The sequence below is a fragment of the Numenius arquata genome, chromosome 21, assembly GCF_964106895.1.
Source record: "Numenius arquata chromosome 21, bNumArq3.hap1.1, whole genome shotgun sequence".
NCBI classification, from domain to species: domain Eukaryota; kingdom Metazoa; phylum Chordata; class Aves; order Charadriiformes; family Scolopacidae; genus Numenius; species Numenius arquata.
This window is the reverse complement of record NC_133596.1, coordinates 6,367,406-6,380,866: the sequence shown is the minus strand read 5'-3', so window position 1 is coordinate 6,380,866 and position 13,461 is coordinate 6,367,406. Positions and strand designations below refer to the sequence as shown.

General features: G+C 50.0%; 1 protein-coding gene across 1 annotated transcript in view; it reads left to right on the top strand.

The window, feature by feature from the left end:
• The window catches only part of CSMD2 (CUB and Sushi multiple domains 2), a 290,338-nt gene extending 286,588 nt beyond the window's left edge, over window positions 1–3,750 (top strand). The window contains 5 exon segments of the mRNA XM_074162076.1: window positions 113–274; window positions 828–940; window positions 1,677–1,764; window positions 2,908–3,046; window positions 3,591–3,750. Coding sequence (XP_074018177.1) covers window positions 113–274; window positions 828–940; window positions 1,677–1,764; window positions 2,908–3,046; window positions 3,591–3,750 — 662 coding nt within the window.
• Window positions 3,751–13,461: the final 9,711 nt, after the last annotated feature.

Here is a 13,461-nt window from a genome sequence, read left to right as displayed (position 1 = left end):
GAATTCAAAGAAAGAAAGAAATTTGCTCTATTTTGATTTCTGAAAAAAAAAAAAAAGGAAATAAATGGCGACGCGCTTGTTTTTCTACTTTCCCAATCGCTGTGGTTTCTAGTGCCTGCTGATGTGTTTGCGAGGAATTCCCTTTGGAAAGGCTCCTACGAATACATGGGGAAAAAGCAGCCTGCGATGCTGTCTGTCACTAGCTTTGACCCCGCCACCAGTAAAGTCAACGCCACGTTGATAGACCACAGCGGCGTGGAGCTCCAGGTGTCGGGTAAGGGAGCACTGTGGCCGCTGGGGGGGGATTTACACTTGTCAGGAGTGGCCTCGCAGAGCGAGGGGCCGCGTGTTTTGTGATGAGGATGCTCCGATCAAGCTCTACAGAACCACCCAGGTTTGATGTCTCCAATCTTTGATTGGACCAGGGCAAACAAAACCAGACACCCGAGTTTGCTTTGACTCAAGCCTGAAAGGGCTGCCCAGTCCGTCGTCCATTCCCTTTGTGCCGGAGTTGGGGACTCGTAGCCCGAGACAAACCAGATTAAATGACATGAGTGTTCCTTGTCCCTGCTCTTCATGGAGCCCTGGGTTGTTACTGATCCAGCAACACAACCTGCACGTTCACGGTGGAGCCTCTTCCCATGTGCAAAATGTCTTCAGTATCCTGGGGGGTGGACGTGGGATCGTGTTTGTGGTGTGTTTCCCACTGTGAGTTGTCCGCTCCAAGATGATGAGGTGATTTCTCTACTCTCTCAAGTAGAAAGTTAATTACCTGAAACTCGAATAGAGTCATTGTGATGTAGTGATTAAAAGTAATTTATTTTCAGGTGTTTACAAGAAAGAAGATGTGCACCTGCTTCTCCAGGTTTACCAGATAACGGGGCCGCTGGAGATCTTTGTCAACAAGTTCAAAAACGATAAATGGGCTCTAGATGGACATGTAAGTGCACAGGGACCTCGTACACAGCGTCTGCCCACACAGCTCCTCCCATGGCTGTCACAGCCCCAGCTTTTCTCTCGCTGAAGCTGAGGGGACGACTCCTTTAGCTGGTGGTAGGACAGGGCTGCTGTCCTCTGGTGACCTGCTCGCCTGAAGGGGACAGAGGGCTTTCTTCAGGCGTATGAGATAACGTTACATGACAGTCGGCTCTCCCTTGCTCCCTTGCAGCTGTGTGGTTTTTTATTGCCCTGTGTTTTAAATCTGTAAGGCTTCCACATAACACTGAAGGAGAAACCAACATGATTAATTCCATTTTAACGTTTTATATCTGTTAAACATCAAGCTAGAACAGCTAATCTTCCCTTATGGAGTCAACTCCTCACCCCAATTTCCGTGTCTGGTAATTTCCCATGCCCTTAAGAGATCTGCTGGAGCTTCAAAGAAACACGCATCTGATTGACCCATGGCCAGTTGTAGCCCAGAGCTTTCGCTATCCCTGTTGAATTAGCAACGTGTTCTGTAGTTTATTGCAAACAAGATACAGGTTTTTCTTCCTTCCTTTGAGACATGAGAGTCTTAACAAGTTGTTGGGCAGTCAGACTGCTTAAAAAAATTCCACGGCTTTCTGGGGAGTTGAATCAGATTAATGCTACGTGTGAAGCTGCAAGAGGCTGTGACAAGGTGGGTGCTGAAGGGTTGAAGAGATGTGTTGGTCTCTGCTCTCCTGTCACTGCAGGTCTCGTCGGAGTCCTCAAGCGGCACGTTTGTGTACCAGGGCTTTGTGCGTGGCAAAGGCTTCGGGCAGTTTGGCCTTCAGAGACTTGGTAAAGTCCCTCCTATTTGTACTTTTTCTCTTGGTTGCTAAAAAGCTAGATTTTGGTGGTAGTGGGGTTTTTCAAACAGGGGACATTTCTCCCGTCCCTGCCTTTAATTTTCAACCCTGCTGGACCAGATCTTTATAGATGCTTTTGAACCATCAGGTTTAACCTAACCCTTTCCATCACCTCTTAGAAGAGAGCTCACAAACCCCAAACCAGCCACTGGGGTAGAGAAGTTGGGTGCCCTCAGATCTCTCTACCCCAGGGGGGTGGGAGATGGTGGCATCTGAAACAGCTTCTGTTCCTTCACATCTGAGGCAGAGAGCATGGGGAGGAGGGGGTCCCCATGGCCTGGCAAAGCTTCCACCCTGCACTTTGCTCCTTTCTCGCCTCCCGTTCCTCCCTGCACGACGGAGGCAGCAGCTCTGCCCCTGTGTTTAAATACTAAATAGGTTGGACACTGGATGTTCTGTCAAGGGCTAAACCCATCCTCAGTGTAAGATTTATGGGAGACGAGCAACACTAGATCCAAATTTTTAATTTGGGAGCAAAGTGAGGCATTTAAATAAACAGGTTTCTGCTCAAAGACGGAGTTTGGAGCCACAAATAGCACCTAAACACATTTTTTCTCCGTGTTGCCAGATGTCTGACCTAAAAGCCCAAGTCCCGTTGCTACCACAAAACGTGTCTCCATCTCAGTTTCAGAAATCACAGAGGCACTTGAGAGCTTACACAAACCAAGCTCTAAGCTCCTAAATACCTCCTAAAATGTGGCTAGAGCTCTTCAGTCTCTTAGGATTTTTGGAATCTGACCCTGGAGTCTTGTCACCTTTATGGAGAATTAGATACTCATTATCACAGCCTTTGAAAGTCTCCCTTAAAGCCTAACTTTAAGCATCCAAGTTTGAGCATTTTGGTAAGATAAATCTATTTACATCTCTCTTTAATTGCAGTTCTAAATAAATGATGATGTCTAAGCTAGGATAGATCTCCAAACCATTCTTCGTGCAGCTCAGAAGCTTTTGATGACCTTTTAGAGCCACACTTCTGACCATCTTATTCGTTTGTTGATGATGTAACCTGTAACTCAAGCAAACCCCGTTTCCCACAGCGGTGTTCTGAAATGCGTTTCCTTCTGCTGTGTTTCAGACATCAGCATGCTGGAAAATGATCCGGAATCAATAGGACACCATTTTGCATCCAACAGCAGTTCTGTGGCAGCTGCCATTCTTGTGCCTTTCATAGCCCTGATTATTGCAGGGTTTGTGCTTTATCTCTACAAACACAGGTGGGTTTTGGGGATGTTGCCAGTAGGGGAAACAAAACCAGGGCGATGATGGAAATATCTGTGAGCTTGACTTAAAAGCACTGCCCCTACACCTGGTTTCTCATTTAATTCAGAAGCTGAAAAAATGATGAAGCAAGCATGCGTGGAGGGGAGAGTGTGGAGGGCTTTTATGACCATTAATAAGATTTGTGGCAACATTAGGTAGGATAAGGCAAAGTAGATTTCATACCTGGGCGTTCAAGCCGGCTTTGCATGTGGTGCAAATTAGTTACTTCTCCTGATCAGTGGAAATGTTGCTGCAAAGCCCCGTGCAGGCTGGTCGCTCTGCAGAGGGAGCACCCTTTGGGCCAGAGCGAAGCCCGGGGAGCTGCCTGTGCTACACGTCCACAAAGATTTTTCTATAGATCCCTTCTGCCGTGTCCCCAGGTGCCTGCCCTCTCCAAAAGCAGATTTTTCCTTTCCACTGATGTGTTGTCAGGGCTGTTCTGGCTCCTCATAGTCAGTAGCCATGATCTCTCTGGATTTTCTGTCTGACATCCTGCAGGAGAAGACCAAAAGTCCCATTTAATGGCTACGCAGGCCATGAAAACACCAATGTCCGAGCAACATTTGAAAATCCAATGTATGACCGGAACCTGCAGCCCACAGACATCATGGCCAACGAGACGGAGTTCACAGTCAGCACGGTGTGCACGGCTGTATAGCACCGTCCCCTCCGCGGTGAGTGGGAGAAAACGAGTGTGGGAGCGGGACGGAGTGGGACAGTGCCACCGTTCTCCTCGTGTTTGGCACTTGTGGAAAATGCTAGGTGGAAGCAGTGGTTCAAAGGAGCCCCCGGAGTGGCTCAGATTGCCCAGGAGATCTCCACAAGAGCCAAAGCAGCATCCCCATCGCTGGGTCTCCAGTTGGGGCAGCACCTCTTGGGGACCCAGTGGCAAAGCAAACCCAGATAGCCCCGTGGTGAGAGCAGTCACTGGGTGAAGGAACAAATGAGTCTCTAAGAGAGATCGTTCATTCACTGTGTGACTCCAGACAGGGTATTTTGCACAGTGATCAGAGAAGGATATAGCAAGGGCTTTGAAAGTTTTACTGCACAGGAACCAAGGAGTAACTTCATGGTGTAAAGAGAATTACCCTGTGGATCGAAAGAGCTCTTCTAGACTGAAACGTCCTCAGTTTGAGACAATGAAGCTACTGCAGGCTTTCCCAGCATTTCTGTGTGTAATAACAAACTGTTACCTTCTCTCTGTCCCTTCCTTTCCTGTTGTCCCAGATTCCTCCAGGGTCAGTGTCTAGTGGATGATTGTGTTTCACCTCACTAGTCTCCATCCATTCCCTCCCCATCTCCCTCCTCCCAACCTCACTGAGGCTGTGGAGAAGCTGCTACACCTCGTTGGACTTTGTGTTAACTCCTGAGAGACTGATGGGTCATCCTCCCTCGTCCTCACCCGCCCTCTCCATCCTGCCGTGGATAACAAAGCCAACCAAAGGTCTGCTCCGGCACAGCTCCTCTCTCCCACCTTCCTTTGGTGGGTCTCAGCCCAACGTCAAGACTTGGGGACGTGGAGGACCTGGGAGGCAAGGTGATGGGAGGGCTTTTACAGCCTGCTCTTGGTTCCGTGTTGCTGGAGGGAGCAGTGGGGTATGTGGGGTCCCACCAGCTGCCCCCTACTTCGGGAAGAGCTTGGACAACAAAGTGGCAAAAGCAGGTTGCGCTGCAGAAGGTGCTGGTTGGGGTTAATGGAAACTACTGGTATGGGACAGGAGGAGTACTTGCTTTGTCTTTATTTGGTTTTGTGGGTTATTTCTTCGTTGTTTTTTTTTCTAACCCAATGGGACCTTTTCAATGAGAAAAGCAAAACTTTGCAAGCTTTTCTCCTCTTCCCCGTAGGTGATTTTCCTTTGGGCCATCCTTGGGTTTCTTCTGCCCCGTGCTCCTTTCAGGCAGCTCTTGGGGCTGGTAAGGAGACGTCCCCCCATCTCTGGCCCTCTCCCAGCAGCTGCTGATTTTAGCTGCGTCCAAACACCCTAATCAGAAAATTGCTGACAGACATGAAAGGACAAAAACCTCTTTAAAAAGAACTAACAAATACTGATTTTCCCCCAATAGCATTCAAAAGCCTTTGCCCTTTCCATATTGATCCTCCAAATGGCAATGCAATAAGAGTTTTAATTTCTATCCAAAGCTCTTCCCTTTTATTTCCCACGGGCAGAAAGGTTGCCCTGGCTTTCCTGAGAAGCGGATAAGGCGGCTTGACATTTTTCCTGCCTTATAAGAGAATGATGCTTTTGTGATGACACTGTCCTCCTCTAATAAAGAGGAGAGCCGCTTTTGTTGGTTCGGGGCTTTAGTCTGTTTGGTTTGAGTCGCCGTTTCTCAGGCCGGGCTGGAGCCAAGGAACGCAACAGTCCCTTTGTACCCGCTGTAAGTCGAGTGCAACGCAGGTGACGTAGAGCAGGACGTGTCAATGAAGCAGCTTCTTCTTGCAGAAGACTTGAAGGGAAAACAGAACTAAAACGAATGGGGTGGTGTTTGCATCCGCGCTTGCATTGAAACGCTGGCTTTCCCCTGCCTAATGTCAGCTGAGGTTTTGTCTGATGAAAACCACAGGGTAGGTTGGGGTTTTTTTTTTCGGTTTTGTTTATTCTTTTACTCTGTGTGTGCGCGCGTGTGTGTATATACAAATATATATTATTTTTTTTTACTTCCGTCTCTTGTTCAGCGCTCTTAGAGTCAGCAACGTTCTCCAGCCTAACTGCTGAACAGCCAGCCTGCCAAAAAATGCCACCTCTGCCTCCCCTCAGCTTGCAAAGGGGCTCTCATTTATTGCCGAGAGGTGGGTGCAAGGTTTCTTCAGGGCCAGTGCCGGACCGTTATGGACTGTGTCCGGCAGCAAGGCGCGCTCCCAGCTCAAGCCAAATACGCAGGTGGAGATGGTTTAATCTTCCAGCTGGTTGTGGGACCACGTTCCCTGGGGTGGCCAGGCCGGGCTGGCAGCGGTGCTGACCCCTCTCCGGGCACCTCCAGCTTTCGGGACACGGTCCCCAGAGCAAGCTGAGGGGTGAGGGAGAAGAGGGGACCCCGGTGGCCCTCGGGTCTGAGACCCAGGCGTGTCTCCGCTCTGGTTCCTCAGTGGCTGCGGTGAAGGCAGGAGCTGGTTTGAGGAGACCAGGATATTCCCCTGGTCCTTTGCTTGCCTCTGCATAGCCCATAGCTGGTTCCTGACTCCTGGGCTGCTCTCCTGGCCCATATTTGACCCCAAAGACTCTTCCAACCTAAATTATTCTGTGATTCGTGCCCCCGGCCCATTCTCCTGCCCTTTCTCCAGGCCCGTAGCACCACCAAGGGACCAGGCTCCTTGTGAGCACATCCCCAAGGCAGCGCCGTGTCAGTGCCAATGTTTAACACCTCCTGGCTCCTCTTCCAGTACCCAAAACTCAAAACACCTCGCGGTGTCCCCACAACAGCAGAGCTCCAATCTTACCAGGCTCAAGAAAAACCCTCTCCCAGGTGCGAGGGGAGCGGAGCCACCGAGGAGGCTGCTCCGAGCGGGGCGCAGGGATGCGCACACACACACATACATCCACGGTGGCTCTCAGACCACTCTGAATCCCACTCACCCCTGGGATAGCCAGGAAAAGCCCGTGTCAAGGTGTGTAAAAGCAACCCGAGATGTTGTACCGCCAGGGCAGGGAGAAAGGGAGGTTCTGCTTAACCAAGACTTGCTGCTTTCAACCCGTTAAGTACCATTTTCTACTGTTGCCCAAGCAACAGAGGAAGTGGAGGGGGTGTTGTTCCATTTTTTTGCAAGCTGGCTGGGACCCGATAACTCGACATTCTCCATTCTTGTGCCCAGAGGACTTGCATTATGTTTAAAAAAAAAAAAAAGGAAAAAAAAAAAAGGGGAAAAAAAACTATTGGGAAAAAAAAAAAAGAAAAAAAAAAAGAAAAAATTAAAAAAAAAAATCCCTCTTTTGTACAGAGATATATTTTTATGACTCAAAAGTTTGTACAGTTAAAAAACACAATGTAAATGTTTTTTCATTATTGTAGTAAACAGTAGTGGAAGATCAGCTTTTTTTTGTAAATGTAATAAAATGTATAAATACGGTTTACATAAAAGTGTAAATATGTAATCTATACATACACTTGGCGTGTCTGCAGTATATACAATTTAATTTATCTGTCTCTGTATATGAGGCTTTCCATTGTGTCCAGGCATACTTTACGGAATTTGAAAGCTATTTTAAATTTTTGAATTAAAATAAAATATAAATTTTTGCATTGCTTTTCTTACATTTTTCTGGTGCCTTTTTCATGACCTGCCCAAGGTTTTTCCTAGGACCCTCTGGAGGGTGCTTGAGGATGGCAGGGACCGGCCCGTCTCCCCGGGCTGGAGGCTGGAGCCCTGGATGCTCGGAAGCGGCTCCCGGCTCCTATGAAGGGACAACGGTGGAGGACGCAGGCAAGCCCCAGCCCCTCTCCCCATCCCCAGGCTGTCCCCTCCGCCCCGGGGACCCCACGGATGCGGTGCCCAGGGAGAACAGCCCCCCAATGCGGATCCGTCTGCGCTGCGTGGCCGGCTTTGGGCTCATCCTCAGGGAGCCAAACCCAGCCAGCATCTGTCCGCCGTCCCCCTCGGTGCCCTCACTTGCTCCCTGCTAATGGGATGTGACATTATTCCAGCTGTGGTCCAGCCCCTCCAGCAAGGAATCGGTGCTTGCTCTGCCGGGGAGCTCGCAGACCCTCTGTCATGGCAGGTCGGGAAAAAAACCCCTTCGAAAACAGGTACTAAAACAAGATCCTCAAAGAAACAAGCAAACCCTGTGAAATTGTGATTGATTTCTCAATGTCGCTCCTTAAAAATAGAGCACAACCTGCCAAAGTGGGACCAACTGCTGGTAACGTCTCTCCTGATCCGGGTCTGGGGCTGAATTGATGTTGCTTTTTAAGCTGGAAATCCACCTGGCAGAGAATTTTCTAATTGGAAAGGGACATTGAGTACGTTGTTACGTGTCTCCTGTCACGTTAATTCTTGAGAGTATCTGAGATCGCTGGATTTTTCAGTGATAAGCAGGTGCGTTTTCATTCCTGCTCTCCTCAGTGGAGTCTGTTGGCACGGTTCTGCTCTGACCTGCGTTAAGCCTTATCGTAGGGGTTCCCGCACCAGTGGTTTCCCCCCAGCCCTGGGCAGGGCCAGTAGCTCCCTCCTCGCCCAAGCCCAACTCCGCGTGGTCTGGGAAATAATTACACATCTCTGCCCCCTCCCAGAGCACTGAGCCCGTTCCCCTCTCTATGCAGGATTGAGCATTTTGCTTTTCCAGCAGGTTTTAATCAGGCCCGGTCAGCTCTGTTGAGGGAGGCAGGAGATGCCCCTAGCGTGGAGCTCGGTGGGATAATGGGGTCCCCCATCTTCTCACGCTCCCTCCCGGCCCTGCGCCCAAGCGTTTCTGCTCCAGGATGCCCTAATTTGCTTTAATTAGGTTTTCTTTCTCTGCTGAACACCCCCCCTCTCACCCTTGTCAATGACTGTCTGTAATTAGCTTGTGTCTCGGCACTGATTGACAAAGTTTGTTTTAACAAAAAAGGGCGTTATGTGATCTTTGATGTCCTGAAGCTGCTGCTGCTCAGCCCACGCCAGCTTCACCGGTGCGAGTTTGATGCGCTCTCTGTGGCTTTCACGTTGCCTTTTATTTGCCTCTTCCAGATCACAGGCACTTTATCTTTTTGGTTTCGTTCCCTTCTTCTCTGGCCTCGCCTGCTTTACTTGAAATAAGGTGGTGGGACGGAGGCGAGGTTTTTTTGGGGAGGTTTCAGCAGACTGTGCCACGTGTCGGGCTGTGCTGGAGTTCGGGACAACCAGTTCGGGGCACGATGAGCCTGAGATGTGTTTTACATCGCATTTTGTGGCACCAATAGTGTTCTTACTCGATTTAAGAGGACATGGAGGGAGGAGAGATGGTCACCACCTCTTGGAGCTCCACAGAGCTTTCCCAGTAGGTTATTGTTGGTCCTTTCTGCTTCTAGTTCACAAGGCACTCTTGTTGTTTGGGTCCTTTGGGGACAGGCCAAATGGCCTGGCTGCAGGTTCGGCTCAGCTGATAATTCTTCAGTTTCCAGGCATTGTATTGCCCCTGGGCTTTGGCACTGGAGTCTTCTGCAAAGGGGTTTAGTGTCCTTCTGAAGGTACGTCCTCTTGGGTTCTTGCTGGCGGTCGCTGCCTTGGTGCCCAGCGGTGTCACCCCATGGGCCTCTCCACCATTCCTCCTAAATCAGCCGGTCGGGAAGGAAAGGACAGAAAATGAAGGTGAGTGGAAAAGCAAATGTCCCAGCGGGAGGGGGCTGTGAAGCCCTCCCACCCCTCAGGGCTCCCAAACCCTCTGCAGCCGGTCCCCTGAGAAATAAACAACGTTTAAACCACACGGTGCATCTAACCCCCTCCAGCAGGTACTAATTTAGCCAGCACAATAAGCATTGACGGAGCTAATTAACAGCAATTTATATCAACGTTTTGTAAATGAGTGATTAACTCTTCGGGGTGTCCCATACATACAGTCCACCCGCGGCTCCCGCTCCCTTTGCTTTTTGGCAGAACTTCGCCTGAAGAAAGAAAATATTATACTAATTGTTTCGATTAGCTAAAAGCAGCCACCCTGTCCCCTCTCTCCTTCTGCCTCCAGCCTTGCTCCGCACGAGGGGGTTGTGGTGGTATTTATTTATGTTATTGGTGGACGTTGCTGGCTCCGGGGGTCCATCGATGTGCCGTTGAATGCCTGCATCCCTCTCAGCATCCCCCTGCCTGGGTACCAGGGCAGGATGCTGGGCAGGACAGGCTCTTGCTGGGAGGAGGCAGGGAACCGCTGCTGTCGGGGTGAATTATGGCGCTGGCTGTGCTGGTTTCACTCCACAGCACTCGACAGAGCACCTGGAAATGCATTTGTGACGAGAGCTGGGAAGATACCAAGTGAGGTGAGTAATGAAATGCTGGAATAATTAACTGCGGAGGTAAATCAGCCGGCAATGAGGAGCGGGCGCTGCAGGGCTGGGGATGGGCTCTGGGTGCCAGATGTCAGGGCTCTGCCTCTTGCTCCATGGGCTTTTTCCTCGCCCCCATCCTGGTTACCATCCACGAGACCAGACTCTCACGATCTGGTGCGTCCCATCTCCTCTGACTTGTGGTTTCACAACACGTGTAGGTTTGGGGTCAAACAATTTGGTCCTAAAGCTGTTGATGGATTTGCCCCAAACCAGCTTGTCCGGGGAGACCTGCAGCTTCTTGGACAGAGGGAGAAAAATGGTGTGTGAGGAAGGGGAACCCCTGCTGAGTCTCAGAGCTCAGCCTTCCCCATTGCATTATCACAGCTGCACGTCCTACAGAAACCTGCTCAGCCGCCCCCTTTGGCTTCTCTCCTAAAGGTTGGAAACAATCGGCTCTTCTGGTATGGTGACAGCGATAAAATAGTAATAATACTACTAAAATTAAAGGGTTTTCTGAGATGGGGAATAATCCTCGGTCTGCTGGGGCTGTGACAATAGAGCTGGAGATCACACAGTAGCTGCGGGAGGGGTTTTTTTTCAGCTTTTCTCACCCTCCCGTGTTCCCTTGCAGGGCCGTGAGGTGACCTCGGCTGTCAAAGGGACATAAAAACCAGGTAAATACTGCTCCACCATGAGATCCAGAGCTCAGCCCAGCATTTCAACTCTTCTGAGGGTAGTGGGAGCTATGGGATTCAGCTCCCCCAGACATCGAGTCTGCTGTTTAAAACTCGAGTAGGGAAACAGAGTGGGGTTTTAAGGTGTTCGAGAGCTTTCTAAAGTTCTGCAGCTGCCCAGGGTTTCATACCTGGGCTTTCAGGTGCTCTTGGCCAGGGGATTTGAAAGACTTAGATGATGGTGGTGTGGAAAAACTTGACCGTAAAGAGCCTTCAGAGCCATGGTCTGGGAGGCTGGGGGCAGGTAAAGCCCCTGAGAAAAGTCACTGGGGTTATTTGGGAGGCTGGGAAAGTGCAGAGCGGGAGGGACTTGGCAAAGGGCTGCAGAGAGCTGGTGGCAAAGTCAGGAGCAGTTCCTGGGACTTCAGTTGGGCAGGTTATGCTGCGCCTCCTCGAGCTACACCGGGGCCTTGGGATGAACACGCTTGGTTTTATATCTCAGGAAGATGCTGAGATTGTACAAATTCCTCCCATCCTCATCTGAACAGATGAGTGATATAAAATCCATCACAGGGGGCTGTTAGATGAGCAGCAACCACAGTAAATCAGCACCTAATCGAAAAACCAGAGTATGACATGTTTTTGTGTTATTTAACTGAGATTTTGTGTCTGGGAGGGAGGAGGGGCGCAGCAGCCCGGGTACCTCTGTTCTTCAGAAGTGTTCTAAGCACTAAAAGGAGAATTTATAGTTCAGCGCTAGGGGGGGAAATGCATAATTCATCTTCCAGACTTTGGAAGACCAAAAAACGGGGAGAAAAAAAAAAAAGGAAAAAAAAAGTGGCATTTCATTTGTACTGACAGTGTGAGTTATAGCCGAGCCCCCTCCTGCCCCCCAGCTGGGGTGAGGGTGCAGAAGCATTTCCCTGCCGGGGATTCAGGCAGAGCTGGAATTCAGCATCACCTGCAGGTGTGGGAGCCGAGAGGAGGCTGGGGCTTATTTGTGGCTTTGAATATTTGGCGCGTGAAAATCATAGGGGGTGGCAGGTGGGGGGGGGGGGGGGGGGGGAGCGGAGTGAAAATAAGGGCTCGGACACGACTGGCTTCACCTGCTGCCTGGGGACAGGCTGCGGTTCGGCAGAGGACAGAGCCATCCCGGGGGGATCCTTCAGCCAGATCCTGGCAGCGCCGTGTCCTCCTTAGCCAAATCGGTGTGAAGTCCTTGGATTTAAGATGCTGTATGACAGTAAAGCACTATTAGTGTGTAAAAGAAGCTGGTTTAGTTATTCCAGTAAAGAGAAAATTATTCCCCTTGTAGACAGGTGAGATAATTAATCATTATCATGTTACCATTACATCTAATATTCCAGGGCTGTGCGCGTACCCTGGGTAGGGACCGTAGCCTTTATCAGCCAGCCTTTGGCAGCAGCAGATTTTCTCGGGCTGATGAAGCTGCCTCCTCTGCCAGCCCCTTTGTTCCCCTCTGGGGAATAAGTTAATTGCAGGAGGTCGTTGCTGGCTCCTGGTGCACCCGTGGGTCCCCTCACCGATGGGTCTGGGTGTCCCAGGGATGCTGCAAACAGGTCTAGGGAGAAACACAGCCACGAGCAAATCCTTTCCCCTCCATGCTGGGAGCGGCTGTCCCCAAAGAAAACACAGACAATAACATCCGGGTTGTTCCCAAAGCTTTTCCCAACCTTCAGAGAAAAATAACGATAAGGTTAGAGAAAAGGGAGCTGGGGCAGTGGAACCCCCCCAGGCAGGAGGAACCGCAGCCCGGGGTGTGCTCAGCCAGGACGGGGCATCAGCGGCGGGTATTGGCCGTCCTCGTCCCACGCAGAAAACCGCAGCTCCAATGCCTGGCTCTTTCAGATGCTTTTTTTCCTCTGTAGGTTTTTTTACTGCTTATTTTTCCACTGCTGCCATGCCAGGTTGATGTACCTCTGCTCAGTGCCGGGCTGGGAACAGAGCCAAGGAGAAGAGCTATCCTTTGCAGCTGGCATCAGTGTTGGTCCTTGGAGAATTGCTGGCAAAGGCACTCGCCTCAACTGACCAGAGGATTATTTTTTTTTTTCTTCCTTTCTAGAAGTTGAAAATACCAGCTTGCGATGAGACAATTCAGCTTCTGCTGGTCCCGGAGCCTCAGTTCTGCTCTTTAAATTCAGCATTAATAGCAAGATCTCTGCAAAACTTTGTAGAAAGTCAGCCTTTCTTTTTTGGGATTCCTCAGGGTTTGCCCAGACCCATCGGGCTTCTTGCCCCCCCGGTACTGGGTAGAGGAGAGGGTGGGCATCCCCCTCTGCTTGCCCAGGCTGTGGGGGGAATTTCAGCCTACAAAGGACCCTTCTTCATTCCCTGGGACCCCTCAAGCTCCCTTGAGGGGCAGGGAAAATCCTCCTGGAAATGCCCTGGGATATAGGACTATTAAAGAAGATAGATTTGCTGAGCCGAAGACATTCTTTACTTTTCTCTCTTTTATCAAGCTACTTTATATTCTTATTACTGTATTGACACATCCTTCTCTCCCACTCCAATCTAGCCTTAATTTTCAACTGTTAATCAGGCAAAGCACTGTGGCACGCTCTTCTGTAATTAAAGAATTAAAGCCATACCTGAAGAATGCAGATGTGATGGCAAAATTAAATTATTTAAATAAAGCCAGGCCATTAATTATGCATGTCCTTCAATCTTTCATCTCTTGATAAGCTCCAGCAGCTTTTGAAAGTGGGGGGGGGAGGTGGGAAGAAGTTAAAAAGTCTGTTTGA